The sequence below is a fragment of the Fukomys damarensis genome, unplaced genomic scaffold (assembly GCF_012274545.1).
Source record: "Fukomys damarensis isolate Sample0158 unplaced genomic scaffold, DMR_v1.0_HiC HiC_scaffold_17, whole genome shotgun sequence".
Lineage (NCBI taxonomy): Eukaryota > Metazoa > Chordata > Mammalia > Rodentia > Bathyergidae > Fukomys > Fukomys damarensis.
The window spans coordinates 72,528,313-72,552,260 of NW_022900929.1; the positions used below are offsets into that span (position 1 = coordinate 72,528,313).

Sequence of the window (23,948 nt, forward strand, 5' to 3'; positions counted from 1 at the left end):
AAAACAACCCACTTTATTAATTTATTTATTTGAGACAGGGTCTACTATGTAGTCGAGTGTGACCTGGAACTCACTATGTAGCCCAGGCTGGTCTCAAACTCACAGTGATCCTCCTGCCTCAGCCTCCCATGAGTGCTGCGATTACAGGTATGTACCGCCACACCTGGCTTTTTTTTTTTACAACTTTTTTTTTTCTTTTATAACCTTTCTTTCTTTTTTTGGTATTGGGGATCGAACTCTGATCCTTGCACTTGCGAGGCAGGCAGCAGAACCACTGACCTAAATCCCCAGCCCTAAAAATACAAACTTTAGGTCATATTTATTCAAAAATGTTCACAGCAAGTTCAGGTAACTGAATATAATTTGGGGAAACTAAAGCAGGTTAAACATGAAGGTTCCAGCGATGGACTCACACACATGGAAGACCATGTACTGATGTCCTGGCAGGGAGGGATGACCTGTGCCTGTGGCATACAGCCTACAGAATGCAGGGGTTCACTTCCCAGGTCCTGAGCACTGTGTCCAATGACAGGCATAGCGCTCGCTCACACAAGGCAGCAACTCAACTTCTTATCAGCACCTCCTGGGTGCCAGGCAGCAAAACATGTCCCTGCCTTCTAGGAATAACATGGACGTCCAGTCAGAGGAAGGAGGATTAAGAAGCAATGTGCCCTTGGTAAGACGCCACCATGGGAGACAAGAGTGCAAGAAGGATCCTTTCCACAACTGCTTTCCAGTCAGTTACAGATTCAAAACACTGTCTTTGTCCTCAAGGGAATTTTCACTTGACGATCTAGCTGGAAACTCAGGGATAGAAAACTATTATTTCCTGATACCTGACATCAAAATGATAAAACTGCTAAGATCTGAAATTATGCAGTGCCTCTGAAGGCAAATGCATTCACCTTAAGAAACAAAATTCCTTATAAATCTTAAATGAAATGACTGAGGAAAAAATGCAATTACTACTTGCTTCATTTTCCCTTCTTAATTTAACAATCTGCATTCCACAAAGCTCCCAGGGCAGCATTTCCTCCATTCCTTACTACTCCCACAGCCTACGACTGAGATAAACAATTTCCACACAACTTACATGATCTCTGAAAACTTAAAGATGCACAATTAAGTGATTAAAGCTTCTGAACATTTCCAGCTAACTGATTTCAGATGCATATAATAAACACTGTATTTAAAGTTAAGGAACTAAGTGTTCTGCATACTCAATTGGAGTCTTTTATTATATTTTAAAATTATGCACTCCTTAACAAAGATAAAAACAAAACCAGATAAAAGTGAAATATTTATTCTAAAGGTCTTCCCTGCTCCCCTGCCCAAACTGAAGTTACTTCCTTTTATGGCATGATGTTTGGTGGAGAGAATATGGGGCTATCCCAAGTCAAATTCCCCTGCACAAGATCTTTCATGTTTTACTGAGGGACTGTTTTCCTAAATAGCAAACCTTTTATGGTACTAATCTCCAGAAAAGGAATTCTAAACAAAGGAGACACCAAAAGCAGCAAATTTCATTTAAAATTTACCACACTTAATGTGCCAAATCTTGGTTAGGTTCTAACTGTTAATGTCAGGAGTACAGACTATTTCTACCCTTACAAAGTATTTTCAAAGCCAGAAAATCCATTTCAACAGCAGGAATAGGTATCAAAAATTCTGTTGGAGAATAGTGACTGTACTTTATATCACATTTTTCTTAATTATATAAAGAATAAAACAATGAATTAAAGAACACAGCATTAAGACCACCTTAAATTCCCGGAAATACTTAAAAGAACATTCTGTCAACAGAACGACTTCCTCAAGTTGTTTAGAATAAATGTGCTCTCAACTGTTCCTCTCTTATCTCTCCTAGAAAGAGGGTAAAGATTTTAAAATAACCAATTCAAACTGACAACATCTATGGATTTCCTAACATTCTAACCAGCTGGTATGAAATTTAAACTTTTCATAGAGGCAACAAAATTAGGGTCTGTAGAGAATTATAAAACAAATCAGCAGAAAGCAGTAGACTGAGCAAAGTGAGGAAATACCTGCTTGTTCTTGTACTTTTTGAGGTACCGAGGAGACACCAAACATTCCGGATTTATGTCAGTTGTGATCTGTTCTGGTATTAATTGCGGATCTGGGTTTAAATGCTGCATCTTCAGAAAGGAGAGGATATTCTGAACTTCTAAATTGTAAGAACTGTCTGCCATGGTCTTGCCCTTGGAGGCTAATCTGCAGGCTGCCATCCAGTGTGCATACTGTTTTTCCTGGTGAGACAAACATGGAGGCATGAAGTCACCTGGGGCTGCCGTATGACAGCGGAGGCGCTTCTGAGGATACGATGACAAGGATGACTGTCAACTGATTTAGTATAGAACAATCAAGTCTCCTTTTCACTGGAGAACTTACATTGTCACAACGGAGCCAGATTTCATTCATGCCCTCTGCAACTGGAATCAGGAGCTTAATGTTAAATTTTTGTCCTGAAATGTTTACATCTGGGGTAACTTCACATCCTGTAATAAAAAACTTAATTTATTAAAAGTACTTAAATTTAACTTTAGGAAATCCCAAACCAATACAATAGCTTCATTTTGTGGGATTTTAACATGTTGAATGTTGCTACAATTCCAGAAATGCAGCTCCTACAGAAGGTAACATATACCTATGCACGTGTGGAGTTGGTATGCAAACAACTTTGTTAATTCAGTGACATTTTATGGGCAAGTCTTCTGAGATCGCACCTTCATCAGCTATACAAATCTAAATAATCATCAGTGTTTAACAGTAGGGGTGGGAGCAGCTCAGGCAAGAGCTCCCTAGAAGGTTTGCACAAGGGCTCTGTGTAAGTTCACGTCACAGGATCGTCCTGTATGCTTGTTGCCTTGTAAGTCCTTTCGCAGAAGCTTCAGAAATGAAGAGAAAATTGTATAGCAATTTGTTTAACCAGCCAGGTTAAAGCAAAGATGTGTGAAGATATACAGTCATTTTACCCATTACCCCCAAGACCAGTAGTCATTTGAGAGGACTTAAAGTACATTATCCTGAAATAATGAGGCCTCTTTTAAAGTCCTGGAAAAACTAAGAAGGGAGAGACAGAATGGAGACGCCAAACATTCCGGATTTTGTGGGCTTCATCTCAGTCTTCATTCCAGGCCGCCTCCAAGCTCATCATAACCGAACTGCTCTACCTCTGAGAAAGCAAATGCAATCAGCCCACCCTGATCACAGTTCCAGTCTTAACTCTCTTCAAATTCTTTCAGAGGCTCTATCCTGTGATCTCTTCCCACCAAGCCTATGTCTCCAACTCTCCCTTCAACCCAGCTTCCACTCAGTCTCATTTCCAATGCACTTTTGTTGCTTGTGTTCTAAGCAAGCTCCTCCTGGGTGTTCTGTAGGGATCTACTCTTAGCTGTCTCTTCTCAGATGTACTGCTAATTTTAATCGTTATTACACTGACATCTGTAGTATGCATCTCTTTGCCTAATCCAATGTTATTTTCAAATACACGATCCATAAATATAAAATTTCCCCAAATTAAACTCCTCTCCCCCCGAAACTAGTTCTTTCTTCTATATTCCAATCTCATAATCACTGTATCCATTTGATTATGGAAGCCAGAAGCATGTCTGTCCCTCCCAGCCTCCTCCCAATTAGTCACCCAGTTTGGTGTTGATCTTCCTCAGCATCTACCAGATTTGCCCTCTCCCCAGCTTCTGCTTTCATATCAATTAATCTTACTTTATATTTTGTGGTGCTGGGGACTGAACCCAGGGCCTCATGTGTGCTTAGCAGGGGCTCCTACCACTGAGCTATACTCCAGCTTTCAATCACCTCAATTTGGATCACAATCACTGTCCTAAAATTACGCCTTTACACCATGATAGATCAAAATATGGATCCAGCTAAGACCGGCAGGTTCAATCACTATCTAAATTTTTAAGACTGTGTTTTTCCCCAACCTGCCCTTTCATTCTAGTGTGCTCATGCTTAGATTATACGTACTCTTAAGTTTTGTTTATTCTTGCCTAGAGGTCATACAAATGGAACCAGTGACATGTACTAGACTTCTTCTACTGGGATCCACCAGCTCATAACTGCTAAACTGTACAAAATGACTACTATGTTGATTCTGAAGTCCCCCAGACCTTCTCCTTATCCTCTTTGTGGGATATATTCACAGCAATCCTGCTGACCTTATAATTTGGCCCATGCATTCTTAATTGTTTCTTTGACTTTGTCTCCTCCAGATTTAAAAGCTATACAGCTACCAAGATGACAATGCCAGGCACCTACCGAAGGCCTTTAGACAGACCCTCTATAGAGTAACTCTAACTGCTGATCACAACTACGACCCTCTTCAGCTGAAAGTAGCCAGAGCTGTCTTCACCCTTTGCCCCTCACAGCAGTTAGTTACTTCTTCATAGGTAAGAATATTGCAGATAGGTCAGTTAATTAGATATCTGTAGGCAGTTGGACAGGGCCGCCCTCAAGGAGCCAACACAGCAAAGAGCCAATACAGAGGATAATCAAGACACATTCACTGTGGCCAGATTGTAAAAGGACAGAAACTACTACACCCTTGTGCTTCCCCTTGGGGATGAATAACAGTGACTGATATTCTACGTAGGTATCAGTCACCTGAGGGTGGGGGCTAGGTCTTAGCCCAGCCTTTCTAGGAAATATCCCTGACCCCCACCCTTACTGAAAATCCTTGTACACCTGCTATGTGAATTGCTCCCCCATTTGACCCCCCACTTAATCAATATTCCCCAGGTGACCGTACTTGTAATCTTACTGATTGGTCATGGTTTTGCCCCACCTCATGCCCTCCTTGTAATTTTCCACTGGGTCTTATACTTTTGTCCTACTTTGTACCCACCTTACCACATCACTTTGCTGTATAAAACATGTTTGAGACGTGGAGTGGGCGGGAAACCCACTTTCCAGTTCCCCGTCTGTCTCTCAGAAGCTTTCTCTCAATAAATTTTTCCTACTCTTAAAAAAAAAAAAAATTGACCCAGTCATTCTTGTGTTAATCATCTTTCAGTGGCAGTTAATAATCTTCACAGCTGGCAGTTAAAAAAAAACAAAACGGAGCTGGAGGTGTGGCTCAGTGGTAGTTTAGGCTTAGCACGTCCAAAATCCCGGGATCTATCCCCAGCACCACAAGGCAAACTTTAACAATTTTTTATCATTTACTTCCCACAGGTTTCTTGTGCTCTTATTTCTCATCCATCCTTCTCCTTAGACCCAGTGTTCAGCACCACAAACTCTACTGCAGCTGCTGAATCTTTTCTTGTGGGTGTTTTTGCACAGCAGTTTATACAGAGGCCCTTCTATCAACTCCTCTTCTACCTTCCACAGACCAGTTTCTCTGGATTTCGTGTGTGTGTGCAAGCGTGTGTGTGTGTGTGCGTGCGTGCTGGGGACTGAATCCAGGGCCTCATGCATGCGTGCTGGGCCCGTTCTCTGACACTAAGCTCCACCCCTAGTTCTCTTTTCAGATCTTAATTCAGATTTCATTTCCCCCAAGAAGTCTCTTCACCCTTACCGAAGTTTAAGTAGTATTTTTACCTCCTTGCTCTTTTATACTTACTTTTTAAAGTCTTATTTATTGCCCAAATTATAATACTAATAATTTTTTTTGTTTGTTTTGGTACTTGGGATTGAAGTCGGGACTTTATGCTTGCGAGGCAGGCAGCAGAATCACTGAGCTAAATCCCCGGCCCTATAATTAATTTTTGCAGTGCTGATGATTAAATCCAGGGCCTCATACATGCTAGATGAATATTCTACCTTGGCTACATACAGACCCAAACTGTACTCCTTCATCCCCACACACACGTTCTAAACATGCTGAGAGACAGGACTGCTTCCTCATGTCACTCGTGCCCAACACAGCTTGCAGCGGACAAGTTCAATTAGTGCTACCGGAATTGAACTTTCAAAGCTGTGCATTTTAGGTCTCTAAAGGAACTTGATGGTCCAATACTCTCATTTTTTTCAGCAGAAGATACTGAGGCCCAGATAGGATATTTTCCCAACATTACAGGGCTTATCTGGGAGTGCAGCAGAACCCTGACCATTTGGTTTCTAGTCTAACGTTACTGGTGTGATGTGCAGGTAAAGCTCTCCTATGAAAGGACTTCTGAGAGGTGGAATGAGGGACAGCTTACACATGTTTTACTTCCGCACCAGGACTCGGCTTCTCAGTCATACCCCGAGAAGACCGAGAATGTAACTGACAGTAAGAACGGGCCAGGGGACAATGTGAGCTGCCCCTGCATCCAAGAGGAAGCAAGAGGAAAGCTGCAAGTTACAAGAACAGCAGAGACCTAAGAGCTCATCTCGTGACTAAGTTTAAGTCAGAAGAATTCCAGCACGTGGGAAGAGCAGATTTCTCCTCAGGACCGAGGTCTCCTAGTGTTTAAGTTGTGTTTAATTGTAAAGCAAAACAGTTCAGATGACTACTAGGCAAAGCTCAGTAATTAGGGGTACAGAATTAGAGATCTGTGGAAATACACTGAAAATATAGTAGTGTACAATATACAAAGAAAATAAGGATGCATATCAGAGGTTCAGGCTCTGGCGGATGCTGGTACTGGGGAAAGGCTCTCTTTATCAGATACTGGTGTTTGCATAAAGACCAGCCCTGCGATGCTTCCTCTTGGTTACCAGGGATGACCTAGCTCACTTCACTTAAAAAAAAATGTGGGGGGGGTGAGCATGACAAAAAGATTTGTGTTAAATGAAATTATTTTAGGAGCTGTTTTTCTGAAATGAGCCTTTTTCTTTGGCACTGTTGTCCATTTCAGTTAGAAAGGCACTCTGCTTTACACGCAGTGACACAGCACATGCAGCACACATCCACAGGAGAGAGACTGCCCTGGCCCGCCAGAGGAGGTGCAACTTTGCTGCTGTCATGCAGCTGGGAAACCAGGAGGCTGCTGCAGCTACTGGCTCCAGAGAACACTTCACTCCTCTCTGTTCTTCATCCCTAGCCCCTCAGCTCAACTTGGAATTAAAGTCTTACAGGCACGCAAACATCGCTGGAGTCTAAATCTCCCTGGTGAGAAGTTTGGAAATTGTTTCTAGCTTTTAGCTAATCCATGGCATCCTCCATCCGGCATGCAGGAAGTGCTGAGTGAGCTCAGAGGAGAGTGGTTCTCAAGGGACACAGCTTCCTGGAGGAAATGGGGAAGTGAGCCATGAGATTTTAGTGAACAGCAATGCAGGTGAGAGGCTCATCAGCAGTCTTCAAGACCAGCTAAAAGGCTCTGCAGAGAAATCGAGAGCAGCAGCAGAAGAACCAGCCCAACCCAGAAAGGAAATTCTTCCACCCCTGAAACCAGTGCATTAATCAGGTGAGACATGAAGGAGCAGTGTGAACCATAAAAGATGCCAAAACGGGAAATGAGGCTGTGGCTCCATACACCTGAATAAATGAATGAATGATGAATAAATAAATAAAAGTAAGTAGCCGAGCTCTCAGCCAGGGTTAGCCCAGGCTGCCACAGGGAAAAGGAAAGATCCGCCTCAAACACCAGCACCTCGTCCTGAGACGGCTTTGGACTGACAAAAGGAAATGCAAGGGGGCAATGAGGAGCCTCAGGAGCCAGGCGACGCAGAGCAGCAGGAAAGGGAGCAGGTGGGCAAAGTCCAGAGGTGGGCGCCAGCCACCCTGCCGCTGAGCCAGGGAAGTCAAAAGGCTCAGGAGCCCAGGAGGGCAGGGGAGGAAGGGGAGGAAGGGAAGGAAGGGGAGCAGGAGGACGCTGGTGAAAGGGAGAAACCAACTAAGTGTCAGCGGAGATGATTACAACGAGGCTGAAAATGGGGCAAAGCAGACAAGGAGAGGCCCCTGCAGAATGAGGAAAACCTAAATCCTCATTGTTGAAGATGAAGATTTACTTGAAAAGTGAGAATGGGAAACACTTCAAGTCAGGTTGTCCACAGAGATTACAAGAAACTACTGATAAGGAATTGAATACTCACAACAGAAAAAGATTTAAAAACGCTTCAATATTTTAAAAAAGTACTCAAAAGAGTAAAGAAACACACACTCTCACCCGTGGCCAGATGGACAGACTCCTCAGGTCATCCAGGCCTCCTTACCTCGAAGGTTCATCTGATGAGCAGGGGTGCCACTGGCCTCTTCTTTGCTCTTATAGCAGGAAATAGACGTATCTTTGAAAGTGCACCAATACTGCTTGTAGCCTTTTAAAGTCAGCTTTTTGGGTCTAAGTATGAAATACAATTAAGAGGAAGAAACACTTTGAAGTAACTGTCAATGCTGTTTTAGTGGTCAAGTGTGATGTAGAGAAGTCTGAGGCAAAGCCTTCCACACGTGGAAAACAGCTCCCTTTGGTGTCTCATAGGCATCGCGCTGGTACTGGCTGTGCCCTGGTGTCTCAATGTACAGGGAAGATCCCACAGTCTTGAGGCAGTGGAGGGCAAGGGACCCATACTTCTCAAATAAAGCCACCTCGGCACTTGCAGCTCATTGGGAAAGGTTAGGACAAGAAAGGGAAAGCGCTGTCCACAGCTGGACAAGGACCTACAGGTCCCTGGGGGTCTGCAGAGCTGCCTCTGTGCTGAGTGTGCACAGCAAGCTGGGAAGCAAAAAAGGAATGTTCTCAGGGACACGTTTGAAAAGCGACACTAACCTGTTCCCCCAGGGTCCAACAAGAAGAGGCCAGAGCAGCCATGAGGGAACAGGTGTTTGACAGAGGTGTGTAAATTTGAAATCTTGCCCTTTCCTCAGCAGGGTTACATATGTCGGGCTGTTCTATGTTTCGCTTAAGTAACTGGTTTATACTATAACAGTCTAATATAGGAGATAAAAGTATTTCTACATCACTTCCTTTCTTTTCCCTTGTCTCTTAATGCCCAGGTCTCCTGATTCTTTGGGATATACTGAAAATCTGGATGGATATACTGGGACTTCATATAAAATGTTCATGGACAAATGAACAGGGCTGTGAGCTCTGAACTAGGAAATGGTCTGGGCAGTGGCAGGTCACCCTGTGCTGTTTCCCCCAGGCCCAGAGGCTCTGCACTGCTGTTTCTGCATCTCTGTGAGCGATCCAGATTTTACAATTTCTTTTAAAAGGATGCTTACCAGGTACCACAATGACTACTCTGATTTTAATTTGGTAAACACAGTTATTTTCTCTCAAACTGTATTATCTAAATGGCTAATCTTTTTACAGGTATATTTGCCAGTCCAACCTAACTTACTCTAGACTTAAATACTGTGAATGACTATCACTGACACATTATTCATTAATGCTTGGGCGTCCTGCTCCCTCTTGCACTTACTTGAAAACTTTAATGTAGTCGGCAAGCTCAGGAATGGACGTAATGTCACCCTAGGGAGAGAGTGAAATCACATTTTTTTGTATTTAAAAACATTCTAATGTTTGATACTTGATACCAAGAATTAATTTAATAAACAGAATTAAGTAAAATGCACATCATAAAAATCTAAAAGGCATATTATATCATATTGTATGGCCATACGGACCAAACGTTTTTGTTTTAACAAAGGTCCTTTCAAATAGCACAGAAAGAATCTGAAACAAATGACAATTTATACAAAACAGGAATACATTACTTATAAGTACTGCCGAAACTGTTTATGGTCATCTACAGAGATTTGTAAATCCTAAGAGCCCTGAGAAAGTGTTTCTTTAAGAATAATTCTTGGGCCGGGGATTTAGCTCAGCAATTCGGTGGCCTGCCTCGCAAGCACAAAGACCCGAGTTCAATCCCCGGTACCAAAAAAGACTACAATGTGTTGAAAAATTTGTATTGTCGTCTTGCTGTCCTCACTGTGCACACGTGTGCTTTGCCTCTATGAGGCGGGGAGGATGCTGGGAAAAGATGCTGACTGGCATATGTCTGTGAACAATATTTTTTTTTTTTTTTGGTACTGGGGATTGAACTCGGGTCCTTGCGCTTGCGAGGCAGGCCACCGAACCACTGAGCTAAATCCCCAGCCCAATGAATGGATTTTTATTGTGACCTGAGATTTATGATTTCCTCTCCAGAAATACTCTCCAGCACTTGTAAAACAATGTGCAGAGCACCAGAAGATACATCTTTAGTGAGTGGACTATGCCTTTTTTTTTTTTGGTTCTTTGAGACAGGGTCTCACTATGTAGTTGAGACTGACCTAGAACTCACTATGTAGCCCAGGCTGGTCTCGAACTCAGTGATCCTCCAGCCTCAGCTTCCAGAGTGCTGGGATTACAGGCGTGTGCCACCACACCCGACTAGAGCAGACTATGCTTTTTAAAACTTCTTGGGGTTCGGGTGTGGCTCAGTGGTAGAGCACACTTGCGAGCCCCTGGCTTTGATCCCTCGCACTGCAAAAACAAAACTTCCCTGTTTCCTGAAAAATCTGTATCTTTTTTTGTCTAAGACACTAAATATTTCTCTCTACCCTCAAAATACTTTCTGCAAACTGAAATCCACAAAAAACGTAAGCATAAGTGAAACGATTCACCCTACCAAAATTGTTGACGTTTTACCCCCTTCCAAAGTAATCTCCAGGTCTGAAAGGGCAGCATCAACTTCATCAACATCTTTGTCACTGTTGTTCAGGTGATTCTCCGATGTCATGATGGAGAGCTTATTGATATGATACTGAAACCAGAAATTTTATTGAAATGAAGATCATAACTGCAAATTTTAAAATGACAGATGTATCAATATTACCAACCTGAATGCTTTTATTACCTACTTTGAAAACAAAGGGCCAGGCAACTGAGATCAATATCATAAACCTGCTAATAAATATCCATATTCTTTTATATATGCAAAGGAATTATCAGGCTGGAGGTCTCTAGGACATAAGAGAGTTAACAGGTAAGAGATAACATGCTCAGCTTTCATGAGCAGAGATGCTTTTTCAGTCTTTCTTGTGTCTAGAACAGTCTGGTACAAATGAATACTGAATAAATGAACAGAACATGCAAAAAAATCTTGTGTAGAAATGGATTAACACTGGTTGCCTTTCAGCTGTGCTGTTACCCAGAAGTGAGAATTAGCACTGACTGCCTTCCATTACTATTGCTGAAAACCAGGGTATCATTATTACCGCTTTAGGGCGAAGCTGAACCTCCCCTTCCTCCCTTCTCAAGTCAATGCACTACACACGCTCAGTTACGGAGACTGGTGAGACACACACAGACACACACAGACGAGAAAGTGCGTGTGTGCACACTAAGTACACATCGCCTACCCCTAGGAACATGTTTGGTCTAGAATTTTCTAGAATATAAATCACTGATTTTAAATAAATTTAGGTCAGTGACTTAGAACAAATGTTAAGAATTATATTTTGATATAAAGCCTTAGAGGTTTTATAATGTGATCAGAACAATCTTTAATTTAAGCAGTGACTTTACAAAGCAGTAAGCCACACTCTAATTTTTTCAAGTGTTTAGTTACTTAAAATCTACTTGTGGGACTATTTAATGAACGAATTTGAGACCAATTATCAATAATCTCCTGTGCTTTAAGGTTTAGTAACGAATGGTTTTCAACAGTCTGAGATCCTTACAGTGGCAGAAATTCCATGGTCATAAGTAAGAGAAGACTGGTGGATAAAACACTAGCAAACCTGCGGTCCAGCCTGGAATCTGGATTTTCCCTATGTCCCTTCTGTGCTTCTAATGCGTCATACGGGAGGAGTTCTGGCTCTCAACGGACCTGTCATAAAATCCAGCTTTGCTTTCAAAGATGTAGGGGTATTTAGTAAATGTACACTACCTACCTGTACCTAAATGCTTTAAAAACATTACTAACTTATCCTGTTTAAAATCCACAGCTTATGTGAATTATTACTATTTTTACTACAGTAAATTTACTTTACACAAGGATCTGGATGCCCCAATGACAGGGTAGTTGACTGCAGGCTATGTCTGAAATAAAAAATGTTAGGTGTCTCCTCATCATACTTTAAAAATCTCCTCCTCCTGATACTGGAGGGTGCCCTGCACAGCTGATAGGTTAGTCTCAGAAGACTTTTTACAATACTGCAAAATTTGCTCATTAAATTTAGATTCTAAAATTGTTGAGGAAGGCCATGCTGTGAGAACGTTCAGTTTCCATGAAGTAGAATCTGTGGTCTCAGATATTTCTGCTCTCCTAGTATTTACAGTAGAATTACATATAGGCTACAGAATATTGCCATTTCTGTGAAAATATGACTGTGTATACAGTATATTCATTCAATAAATAGTTTTTGAGCACTTACTATGTGCCAAGCACTGTATGCCTGGTTGGTTTAAAAAATAAAAACAATTTTTTTTTTTTTTTTTTTTTTTTTGACATAGGGTCTCATCTCACTATGTAGTTCAAACTGCTCTGGAACTCACTGTGTAGCCCAGGCTGGTCTTGAACTCCCGACGATCCTCCTGCCTCAGCCTCCCTCCCAAGTGCTGGGATTACAGGCATGTACCACCATGCCCGGCTGATGTCTTTAACTTTTTCTTTTATTTTTGGAACCGGGGACTGAACTCAGGTCCGTCCTTGTGCTTGTGAGGCAGGCGGCAGAACTACTGAGCTAAATCCCTGGCCCAAACACAATTATTTTTATAATAAATAAAAGGCAACACTATACAATAAAGTCTATGTTCTTTCACATACTGTATATATTTTACACATATTATTCTGTCATTGGTAAAATTTACACTGGACAATTTTGAGCCTGTATTCAAAGTCAGAAAGCATAGGTAGAAAAGCATAACCAAGTGAGGGACTCCCAATAAACTGCTTCAGAATTTAATTCAAGAAATTCTTCAGACAGTCTGAATCAACCCAGAAATGTACAGGACTTCTAACCAGTCCATTAATCTCATCTCTAGAAATAAAAACTAATCCACCTGTCACAAGGATTTCTTTGTCTGTGCTTCTTCTTGACTACTTTCTTTCACCAAGCAACAGAAATGGGCTGTGTTACTTTCTAAGAGCAGCTGTTGAGTTTTAACATTACTTTTCTGGGTGTATAAATGCACTTAGAAGACTGAGAGTATCTGTGTTTAAGGAAAAAGTAAAATCATTTTTATAATGAAAACTCTTCAAACTGGTTATCAGCTTTGCTTTCTTTATTTCTATTTCAACAACATCAACTCTACCAGGACTTTGGGTGAAACCAGAATCCTACCATCATGGGAAAACACCTGACCATAGAAAGATAAATTAGCCTGGTTATTAGTAGGTCAGTGGACCTCAGTATTTCTAAGAATGCTGATTTGTGGATATCACCTAACACTGTTTGAGTCATGGGCATATCAATAATGAAGGCTGTAATAAGTGTCACTAATTCTAAGGCAAGTGGTGTCCAAAAATCACATCTGGAAAACTCTGGTCTAAGCAAAATATAAGCCATCTACTTCTTAATGGTTATAATTATAAAACCTTATTTATGTTTAGTTTTACTAGTCTTGAAATTCTACCACTTAAAAACACACTGCTTCTGCCACAGCTCAGGTTATAGGGTCTTTAAGAAATTTTATTTTGGACTGGGAATTTAGCTCAGTGGTTCCACCGCCTGCCTTGCAAGTGCAAAATCCCGAATTTGATCCCCGGTACCAAAAAAAAACAACACACAAAAAACAAAAAACAAAATTTAATATATTTTATTTCCAAGGGAAAATTAAGTAACTAAGCTAATACACATTTGGGTGTGGGAAGATATGTTCACACAAATGCAGGAAAGTAACCATATATACAATTAAACTCTTAAATAAGACTAAATTCATGTATTTATTTTGCTTTTCTAAGTGTCTATTCAGTTGCTACACAGCAAAAAATAATATTGTCAAAAGCTAGAATTACCACGCCACTTTATTATTTAAAAGTAACCCTTTCCCCAGTATGTCCTCTTTACCAACTCTTTCACCTACCTGCAAGGCTGCAAACATCATCATTTCTTCTTCTGTGCATTCAATTTCTTCCAGGAGAATGGCCCATTTGGCCTGCTCATAAAGCTGATTGATTCTGATTGCATCATACTATAGAGCAAAAGAAACATTTCATTTATAATGTATTTATTACACTTAGTAATCTGAACATTGGCTTTTGAAAGCTTAACAATAAGAACTGAATACATTATTTTTTCTGAAATCATTATTCACTATCAAATACTTCTAAGAAAGAAAGATATTTATAGGGTTAGATGTACCTACACAGAACCACATTTAATTTTCCATTAAAAATGACAGAAGATAATCATTCAGTATTACAGTATTAGAAATAAATAGATCCTGAGGGTGAGGGTATGGGGCTCAGTGGCCTAGCATTCATGAGGCCCTAGATTCTACACCCAGCACCTCAGGGGAGAGAGAAAAATCTGCATTACTTTCCAGGGAAACAACTATTCAGTATTATACCTTTAACTGTAAGAAATTTAACTTGAAGGTATTAAAATGAGTTAGATTACTCTTCAGGATGGTTACTGTGACTTGTCATGATAAAATATAATCAGAGCAACTGAACTTTTGAGAAATATCTTGTTCACCACAGAGAAGCAGACCCAGCAGGCCTAGATAAATTGGCAAGTCCTTGGAAACAAGTTATTTCAAGCATCCAAAAGAGATGGTACATATACACTTGTGGAAAATATGTTACTGAACTATCCATTTAATTACATTAATAAAATAGTAACATTCCACATAACTATGCCCAAACAGCTTTGGCTTTACTAAAAAAGTAGGTACTATATTACATGGCTTGAAAAGAGACTAACATTTTTGTGTACTTCTCATACTTTTATTTAAAGAATTAGATAAGCACTAACAGAAGGTAAGTATTACACATGAAATCTAGACTATGATCTAGATGTGACAGGGATGCCAGATGACAGGGTGGCCAAGACATCTTCCACAGGATGTCTGAAAAGGGTTCATTCCTTTGTGCCAACTGTTTTCAAAGGGAAAATATCCAGGTTTCACAGCAAAGTTAAATCTAATCAGAAAAGTGAAGTTCTACAGTAACACCAAAAACAGTAAAGCAGATAATGATGTTTGGTTATTGAGTAGGAAGTGCAGTCTTAAAAAATGTGACACAATAAAATGTGGTCTTGAAGCAAAATCTTTTGGTTTGTAATTAGTAATATAAAAGTAACAAAAAAAGTAATCTTTCAGAAAACTTTCCCTTATGGTACAGCTGAGAAAGGTGTCTAAAAGACCTAACTTTAAGCAATTCTGTCTTTTTAAAACCCAAATCAGCCAAAAATTGAACTGTCGTAACAAAAAATAAAAAGCTTCAAAAATGCTTCCCAGTTATTAAAATAGATTTACTTGAAATGCAAATACCTTTGCCTAAAGGTTTGGGTTTTTATATCAGTCAAGACTTGCTATAAACAAACACTTCCTTACTTCCAAAAAACAAACATCCAAATGCAGAGAAAAAAAATCCTTTAAACCCTTGGTACCTTTGGATTCAAATCAAAAAAGCTGTAATACTTGAATCGGAGCAGCAAGGCCTCATTTTCTTTCACGTATTGTTCCATAAGAGATCTTGAGGAATCGAGCCACCTGAACAAATCAGAACAACGGACAAAGCAAAGCAGAATTAATAAAATGTTCTACCTCTAGGTGGATAAAGAAATGCTTCAATTTTATCTGTATCTCAAAACTTACCCTTGGTTAATTTTTGCTTTATCAAGAAGAGCTTGAGGCTTGAACATTTTTGCCAAGATGTCCGGTGATGTGATTGGCTGACTGACAGCAAGGATACCAGGATTGCCTTCTGACAGAGCACTGTCACCAAACCAAGCAGAAGTTGGTGACAAAGGGCTTCCATCATGAGCGTCGTAAGTGGGGGTCATTGTTTTACTATACAGTCCTGGGCTTGAATATATACTTCCTGATAAATAACATGAAAAAGACAGAGTTAGAAGGAAGAACACAATCTTCAAATGTGAAGAACAGAATTTTCGCTTTCAATGACAACATATATACTGAGATATAAAGCACACTGTGAAACAAGCTTCAATCTGGAAGCAAAGCTTAGTACACTGTTTTACCTGTCTGGAAAACATGGGTAACTAACTCCACTTATGTAACATTAAAGAAAAGTAATAACAAAGCCGTAAGAATATAATTAAGTTGGCAGAAATTTGGAGGGAAAAGTTCAAGGGAATTAAGAAATAAGGATACAGACGGATGAAGCAGACAGAGCAACACTTTCTGTGTTTAACTGTGGCAAGGCTCACCTTTCAGAGGGCCAATGTAAAGAACATCAGTGCCTATAGGAAAGGAAAGAAAGGAATTCAGAAGGTAAAGGAAAGGCAACAACACAGGACAGAAACAAAAGGATAAAAAGGGGAAAAAAGAAAACAGATTTTTTTTCTTAGAATCATAAACTGAAGTACATATTTCAAGTGAACAAACTTCAGAGCAAAGGATCTTAAAAGCTATAACCTAAGTAAAACAAGATTTTTGTCAAAAAATAAAATAAAATAAAATTACATTCCAGCCAAGCATACACATCCACAACATCTGCCATCATTTGAAATCCTACCCTGTTTCAAGATAGCTCAAAGTACCTGAATAAATTCACATAAATTAGGAGAACAATTTCGTGTTTTCTCAGTGAATGCTAGGCTAGTTTCAACAGATTTACAAATAAGCAGTTGATACAAAAGGGTGGATAAAGTTTTGCTGTAAAGAAGGTATCAAAAGTACACACATTTAAAGGCATGGTGACGCACGCCTGTAATCCCAGCACTCGGGAGGCTGAGGCAGGAGGATCGCTGTGAGTTCAAGACCAGCCTGGGCTACATAGTGAGTTCCAGGTCAGTCTCAACTACATAGTGAGAACCTGTCTCAAAAACAAAACAAAATAAAACCAAAGCCAAAAACAAAAACAAAAAAACAAACCAAACCAAACCAAAACAAGCACACACGTTGTCAGGCGTGGTGCATGCCTATAATCCCAGCACTCCGGGAGGCTGAGGTAGGAGGATCGCTGTGAGTTCGAGACCAGCCTGGGCTACATAGTGAGTTCCAGATCAGTCTCAACTACATAGTGAGAACCTGTCTCAAAAACAAAACAAAACAAAGTACACACATTTTATAGTTGAGCTCCTGACAGCAGATATATTTTACAATTCTTCAGTTTTACAAGGCTAGGTGTGTAGGTAGAGACTACACAAATAAAAGCTTGTTAAATTAGTCAAGTGATGATATATGCTCCTTCACTTAAGCTGTAACATTAAGAAATCAGATTTAAAATATTTTTAAAAGTTCCATCGGGTGTGGTGGCGCACACCTGTAATCCCAGCTCTCGGGAGGCTGAGGCAGGAGGATCGCTGTGAGTTGAGACCAGCCTGGGCTACACAGCAGTTCCAGGTCAGTCTCAACTACACAGTGAGACCCTATCTCAAAAAAACAAAACAAAAGTTCAGAGTGACATTAAAAACATTGCTCTAAGTCCTAACTCTGTGAAGTTACATTTCGTCCTGTAATCATAGTTTTTAAAAAGTAAATGTGTAATGGGTATAAAGTTGCTTATGACAGAAAGAAAAAATTTCTCTCCTTACCTAACTTAGAAATGTGCTTAGAATCCCTTTCTTTCTTAACTCTCTCCCTGCAGTTGCAGGATCAATCACCTGTGAGGAAGTGGTGTTTATGCTAGAGATTTCTGGAACTGATACGATCTAGTTTAAGAAGAGAAAGCAGAATAGAAAGAAAAGGATTTTTACTGAAAAAATCTGGTGTCTTGCTAGCCGTAAGATATCTGATTCTATGTTCAGTGTATGTTCTTCCAATGTCAGAACTAATGCAACCTGGAAAACCCAAACATTGTGAAACAAAGCATAGCTATGAACTCTTCTTTTTTAGTGTTTGACACAGAACACTGGCATAATAAGTCTCAGAGTTTTGCTCAAAAGCTGGAACCTTAAATGAGACCAGTATTTTTCAAACTTAAAACTGTGACATTTTTGTAAAAAAGATCTAAAGTGCTGAAAATATTATTCCTGTTCGGATGAGCAGAGACTAATTCTGCTATAGAAAATATGCATATAGGGCCAGGGATGTAGCTCAGTGGCGCTGTGCCTGCCTGGCAAGCACAAGGTCCAGAGTTTAATCCCTCGAACAGGGTGAGGGGTGGCAGTGTGTATATAAAAGGTATTGAAAAGCACTAACTTCTAGGCAGAAGTCTATCCTTTTTTGTTTCAAAGACCTTTCACTAAGAATGTTTACTAAGACCACTGACGTAGTATGATGAACTGTAATTACTGTTCAGAATCAAGTTGACAATTTTTTTTCTCTTTTCCTTTTTTTAGGTACCAGGGATTGAACTCAGGACCTCACACTTGCGAAGCAGACAGCGGAACCACTGAGCTAAATCCCCGGCCCGACAATTTTCTTTATAAAGTTTCTAACAGAAAATATATTGCCCTAAACCACACATGTAGGAGACCAGCCACCCAACCAAATCTCTTCCCTCTCACTTTGCTATACTCTACTTTGTCTTATTGTTCCTACTCGTCCCATGGATACTATATGGAAATAACGCATTTAGAGTTCCCAACAACTTTTTCATTTTAGAGGAAAGTGAGACATGCAAATGTCAAAGAACTTGTTGAAGGTCAAGAGCTAGTAAGTTGCAGAGCCAAGCTATAAATCTTAAGCAGTCTTTGCTGGAGCTGTACATGCTGCCTTCATGTGCTGTAACTTACCCCTGGGATTCTCAACTGGGGCTTGTCTATTTGTTTCTAGTCTTGTTACTGATGTCCCCATTCCAAGCAAACCTTCAGTAAACATTTCTGTACAAATTTCCCAATTCTAGCCATACTGCTGGGTCAGAGGGTAGGCAGTTTGAATTCTTTAAGTCAGTTCAGAGCCAATTCTGCCTATCTTATTTTCCTATTTGCCTAGTTGAAGCAGAAAACAAATATAGGATAAGAAGAAGTAGCAGATTTACTCAGCAACAAAATATGAGTCTGCCGAACAATATGGAAAGATAATATAAGAGCTAACTAGAAACAGAGTTTAACAAAGAAGTTACAAATGCAGTACAGTCTGGAGCCATCTACTATAGATATTAAAACCCCTACATGACCAAACAGTTCCTGAAGTACTGTATTTTATCACAGTAAAATCTGCCTCATAACTCAGCTATTATAAACTGCACTTCTGCTTATGAGCTTCCTGACCCTTGGGTAAATCAATCCTTGAGGCATTCTTCCCTCACAAGCAAAATGGGGTGGCACCAAAATTACAGTTCTGTGACGATCAAGTGAAAGATAACGTATACATTAAATGATACTGTTACACTTTACTGAAGATGTGTGGAATCTGATATTATATATATTTTTTTTACCCCTGTACTGGAGATTGAACCTAAGGCCTACACACCGAGCTATATATTCCTAGTCTTTTAAAGTTTTTTTTATTCTGAGACAGAGCCTCCCTGAGTCACTAAAGTCACCCAAGCTGGGCTTAAACTTGCAATCTTTCCATCTCAGCTTCCCAGTGTACTGGGACAAGAGGTGTACACCACTGTGCTGTGCTTGGCTGTTTGTTTAATTCTACTCAGCTAAATTTTCTCTAAAATAAATTCTTAGCTCATGTAGTGGCAGGCTCAGGCCCACAATCCCGGAGGCTGAGGAGGCTAAGGCCAGCCTTCACCATAGAGACAGACCCTCAGCAAAACAAAAGCAAAACTTACTATAATTCACCCTGTCTATATTAGCAATATCCAGTCAGGTTTCAACCATTACAAATCAGACAACCAAGAGGAATAAAACAAACTGCAGGGCTTATTTGTGGTGGCGTTTTGTAGCCCACCTACCTACAAAGTGTCTTTAAAATACAAATTAGTAATTCACATCAGATGTGAATTCTAAAAGGGGAAACTATCAGTAGGCTGTACAATCTAACTTACTATAATATAATCAAGGTAACTCTAAAGTCTAAGAATTCAGTGAAAAGACTAATGCTAACCCAATTGCTTTTATTCATTAGCTTAAATTATATACCAGAATTCCTATATTTTGTCATTAGCATCACAGTTAATGGGACTAGAAGAAAAAATTAGCGAGGATAAACAATTACAAAATTATCCAATACTTCTAATTGTGCTAGTACATACAGCTCTTCTTGTGAAATATGTACTTTTTTCATACTAGCCATTGCTGGATAATCTACAAATTTCAAGATTACCTGTTAACTGGACCAGCACAGTCTCAGGATTTCTACACACACTGGTTTTCACTCGTGGCCTCTGGGCAAGAAAACTCCTGCAGGTCCCAAAGTCCAACGTAGACTTATAAACCCTGTTAATGTTACAGGTTCTAATTTGGATGATAAGAAACTTCACTGCACACTTACAGTATAGTCTGCTGATAGAGCTCGGGGAAGAGAAGGGTGCACAGCACCTGGTGGGCCGCTGAAGCGGAGCAGGACCGCCCTGGCCTTGGTTTGGGAGCGCACCTCCTGTACTCCGCATGCTCTCCTCACGCTAGCTACTTTTCAGAACTGTTGTGAGGACCAACTATGACATTACATACGGTGTTTGGGACCAGAGTTGCTCAATAAATGTGGCTGTTAACAGTGGCAACCGCTCAATACAAACACTGGTTTTCTTTTTTGAAAAGGAACCCTTGCGAAGAACAGTCCACAAGTGTCCCTTAGAGCACTCGACACTGTCCAGAGGTCAGGCCTCTGGGAAGGAGGGAGGGACGAGGAATGGTACACAGACCGGAAATAAACAGCAGCTGCAGTCTGGGTGAAAAGGGAGCTGGTGGGGATAGGAACATGGGAGCCCAAGATGGGAGGTTAGGAGCTGGTGAGGACGCCGGTCCTGTGTACAAAGCCAAGCAGAAATGTGGCAATTTAGGCACAGAACAAAGATGAGCCACAGAAGCACAAATTAGTATCTAATGCAAAGGCTCATTAGCCTCTAAAAACAGGATACAACCAAAATTACCCTAAAAATCTCAAATAGCCATAATGTACACTCCTATGAAGTATGCAGGAACTCTTAACTCACATAGCTGACTGACCTGCTTATCTGCCTCATTATTCTCCCTATAAAAACCAGCATAACTCCTTGAAATACGTAGCTGATAAATTACTCTCTAAATGCACTAGTTTATGCCAATTTTGTTACATAATTAGGGTAAAGCCAGGAGACATAAATGTGAAAAAGGCATGCAGAGCCTAGAGTAACTAAAATTAATTGTAGAACTTGATAAAGAAGAGTAAAATAATTTATTGAATTAGGTGAGAACCAAAAATTACAAAAGACGAATAAATAGGTAAAAGTCTAGATTTTACACTTTGCACTCAAGATTGTTTGTGCAAAGATTTTAAAATTTTACTCAGCATTCAAGACACCTAACATATAAGGGCTCAGTGGGAGAGTGCTGGCCTGCTACGTGTGAGGCCCTGGGGTTCAACCCTCTCATGGCGAAGGGGCAGGGACCCCTTTATAGGCACGGGTTATAGGAAAAAGAAGATTCAGAACTCCCAATAGCAGACTCATACTAAAAGAAAAAGCCTTTAACCCACATTTTTTAAAAAGCTGACAAAGGAATACTTATTGGTGCTTTTAAGAGAAAGTGTTCAAGGTACGTATTTTTTCTCACTCTCGCTCCTTAAACTGAGTGTGTGTGTGTGTGTGTGTGTGTGTGTGTGTGTGTGTGTGTGGTACCAGGGATAGAACTCAGGACCTTGTGCTTACGAGGCAGGTGCAGTGCCACTGAGCTACACCTTTGGCCCATACATATATGTATGTGTATGTATATATTTAAAAACCTGCCAAAAACTATCCCCCTTGGTTTGAAAAAGGGGCGTCTTTAAACATTGATTTCAACTTCTGAGAGCGGGCCTATGTCCATCTTGACAGTTGGCTGTGCCTCTGGTCAAATGGCCTCAGCAGTTTCCAGGACCCTCATCTTGGGTTTTGTAACTTGCTGGAGTGGCTCACAGAACTCAGGGAAACAATTTACTTACTAGTCTACCAGTTTATCACAAAACGATGCAACTGAGAAGAGCTGGACCGAAGGGAGGCACAGGGCGAGCGATGTGGAGCCCATAGCACTTCGTCGTCCTTGCAGCCCCTCTCCGAGTCAGCAGCTGGAGACGCCCCTGTCCCACCCGGTCGGGGCCTCACAGATGTGGACGCTCACTGGCACGCCACTGCTGTGGGCCTGCACACGCTGTATGTGCTGTCACCACTGCCTCCTCCTCCCAGAATTTAAAAAGCCAGCAATGAACTAAATCATTACAACAGTTCAGACATTTGCTGGAAGAACCCACCCTGAACAATGGGTTTATAAGTGGATAACCAATGCAAATGCAGGAAACTAATGTTCAGACCATGAATATGTCTAGGATTAAAGAACCCTGAAACCTATTTAATTAACCTCTTAGGCTACAACACAACTGACTATGCCACATGCTAAGTTAGGTCCGGTGCAAAGGCTGAGAGTCCCTTCTGCAGGAAGCTCACACTTCGGGGACAAAATGAAGTACAATATCAAACAGAAAAGTCTGATGACTTAATGACAGCAGGATGCCTAAATCAGGCTGGGAGGTAACTGGCAGGAACCTGAGAAAGCTTTTCAAAGGAGGGAACCTTCAGGAAAAATACATAAGGAGGGAAAATGGCATGCGCAAAGCACAAAGAAGGTTCGATGTGATTAAATAAGGCTTCAGGTAACAATGTATCTACTAAATAGTGGTGGTTTGTATGCTTTATATCCTAAAAAGCTTCTAATCTCTGCCAACCAAAGAAATGAGCTATAATGGAACTACTATTCCTTTAACCCAACTTCCTCTTCACTGATTTCACAATTAACACCTAACACGTCGATCTGCACTTAACAGCAACTAATAGTATTGACAGTTAATTCCATGGTTGAGGAAATGCACTTCAGAGTTTTGTTTGATTTCTAGCTTGACCAACTTTCCCGACCGGCACAACAAAGACACACAATCAGGGGTTTTCTGTTCAGCCCCTTGCTTATTCAAAGTCTCACCTGACCCAGGGGTGATCAGAGGCCCTTCTAATTCAAGTGCTTCATCTTCAGACTGGTCATCTAACTTTTTCTTTTTTTTCTTTGTTGGATCTCTGGGTTTTTTTAAGAGAGAAAGTTCTTCAGGGTGTCTAATATCTGTTAAGAATACAAAAAAAATGCTTTACTAAAACAAAGGAACATTTAAACACTTTACACTTAATAAATTTCTGTTTAATCTATTTCAGGACAGTAATTTATAATTTCCTCTGCATCTGCTGAATTCTGTCAGGCACTTGATACCATATGGAAGACTATTGATGGATGCCCCTTAAAATTGTAGCAATGCCAAAAACAAAGAAAATTACCTATCAAAAACACTCTTTTCATTAGTATCTAATAAGCGTAATGACCTTAAATGCAGAGATAACAACGGTACAGAAAAAATATATTAGAGTTACTTATATATTTATTTTTATCTAAAAGTTGAAGAAATTATGCTAATGTCACAAGTAGTGCTCATTTGTTCTGTATGTCATAAAGCACACAAAACAGTACATGTAGTGGTATTTTCACATCAGCAAATCTCAAACTTTAACTGATTCAAACTTTTCTGAAATAAATATTTATAAATATATTTATTTGCCTGAGATAGGACATGCCTCCATCACAACTGCCCACACATATCCAGTGGGGCAGGGGACAAAACAAGCAGGACTCATGGGAAAAGTATTTGCTTTGGAGCTCAGACAAAATTGGGCGCATTCAGGGCGGTATGGCCACAGACTGTGCGGAGCATTGGCAAAGTATTCCACCTGGGGCTGGAGAACCACTGTGCGACATGATTCCTACATTGAGACTGCGCTCCTAGGACATTTCCTGTCCAGTTTACAAACCAGCTATTGAGGAACTAGAAGAATGAACACCGCTAACTAGCCTTTCAGTTAGTCGTACGTGGAAGAAG

At 40.4% G+C, this 23,948-nt stretch overlaps 1 protein-coding gene across 5 annotated transcripts in view; it reads right to left on the reverse strand.

The window, feature by feature from the left end:
• Fermt2 (fermitin family member 2) overlaps positions 1-23,948 on the reverse strand; it is a 70,884-nt gene that overhangs the window by 3,833 nt on the left and 43,103 nt on the right. For 3 of the 5 annotated variants that reach the window (XM_010632546.3, XM_010632545.2, XM_010632549.1), the window contains exons 3-12: positions 23,009-23,143; positions 16,229-16,261; positions 15,654-15,879; positions 15,446-15,548; positions 13,917-14,024; positions 10,516-10,650; positions 9,322-9,371; positions 8,116-8,240; positions 2,410-2,516; positions 2,046-2,267 (exon numbers count right to left, since the gene is read on the reverse strand). In XM_010632546.3, the coding sequence (XP_010630848.1) occupies positions 2,046-2,267; positions 2,410-2,516; positions 8,116-8,240; positions 9,322-9,371; positions 10,516-10,650; positions 13,917-14,024; positions 15,446-15,548; positions 15,654-15,879; positions 16,229-16,261; positions 23,009-23,143 (1,244 nt within the window). The remainder of the gene's footprint in view (positions 1-2,045; positions 2,268-2,409; positions 2,517-8,115; positions 8,241-9,321; positions 9,372-10,515; positions 10,651-13,916; positions 14,025-15,445; positions 15,549-15,653; positions 15,880-16,228; positions 16,262-23,008; positions 23,144-23,948) is intronic. The other 2 variants (XM_010632547.2, XM_010632548.1) reach the window with 1 other exon arrangement.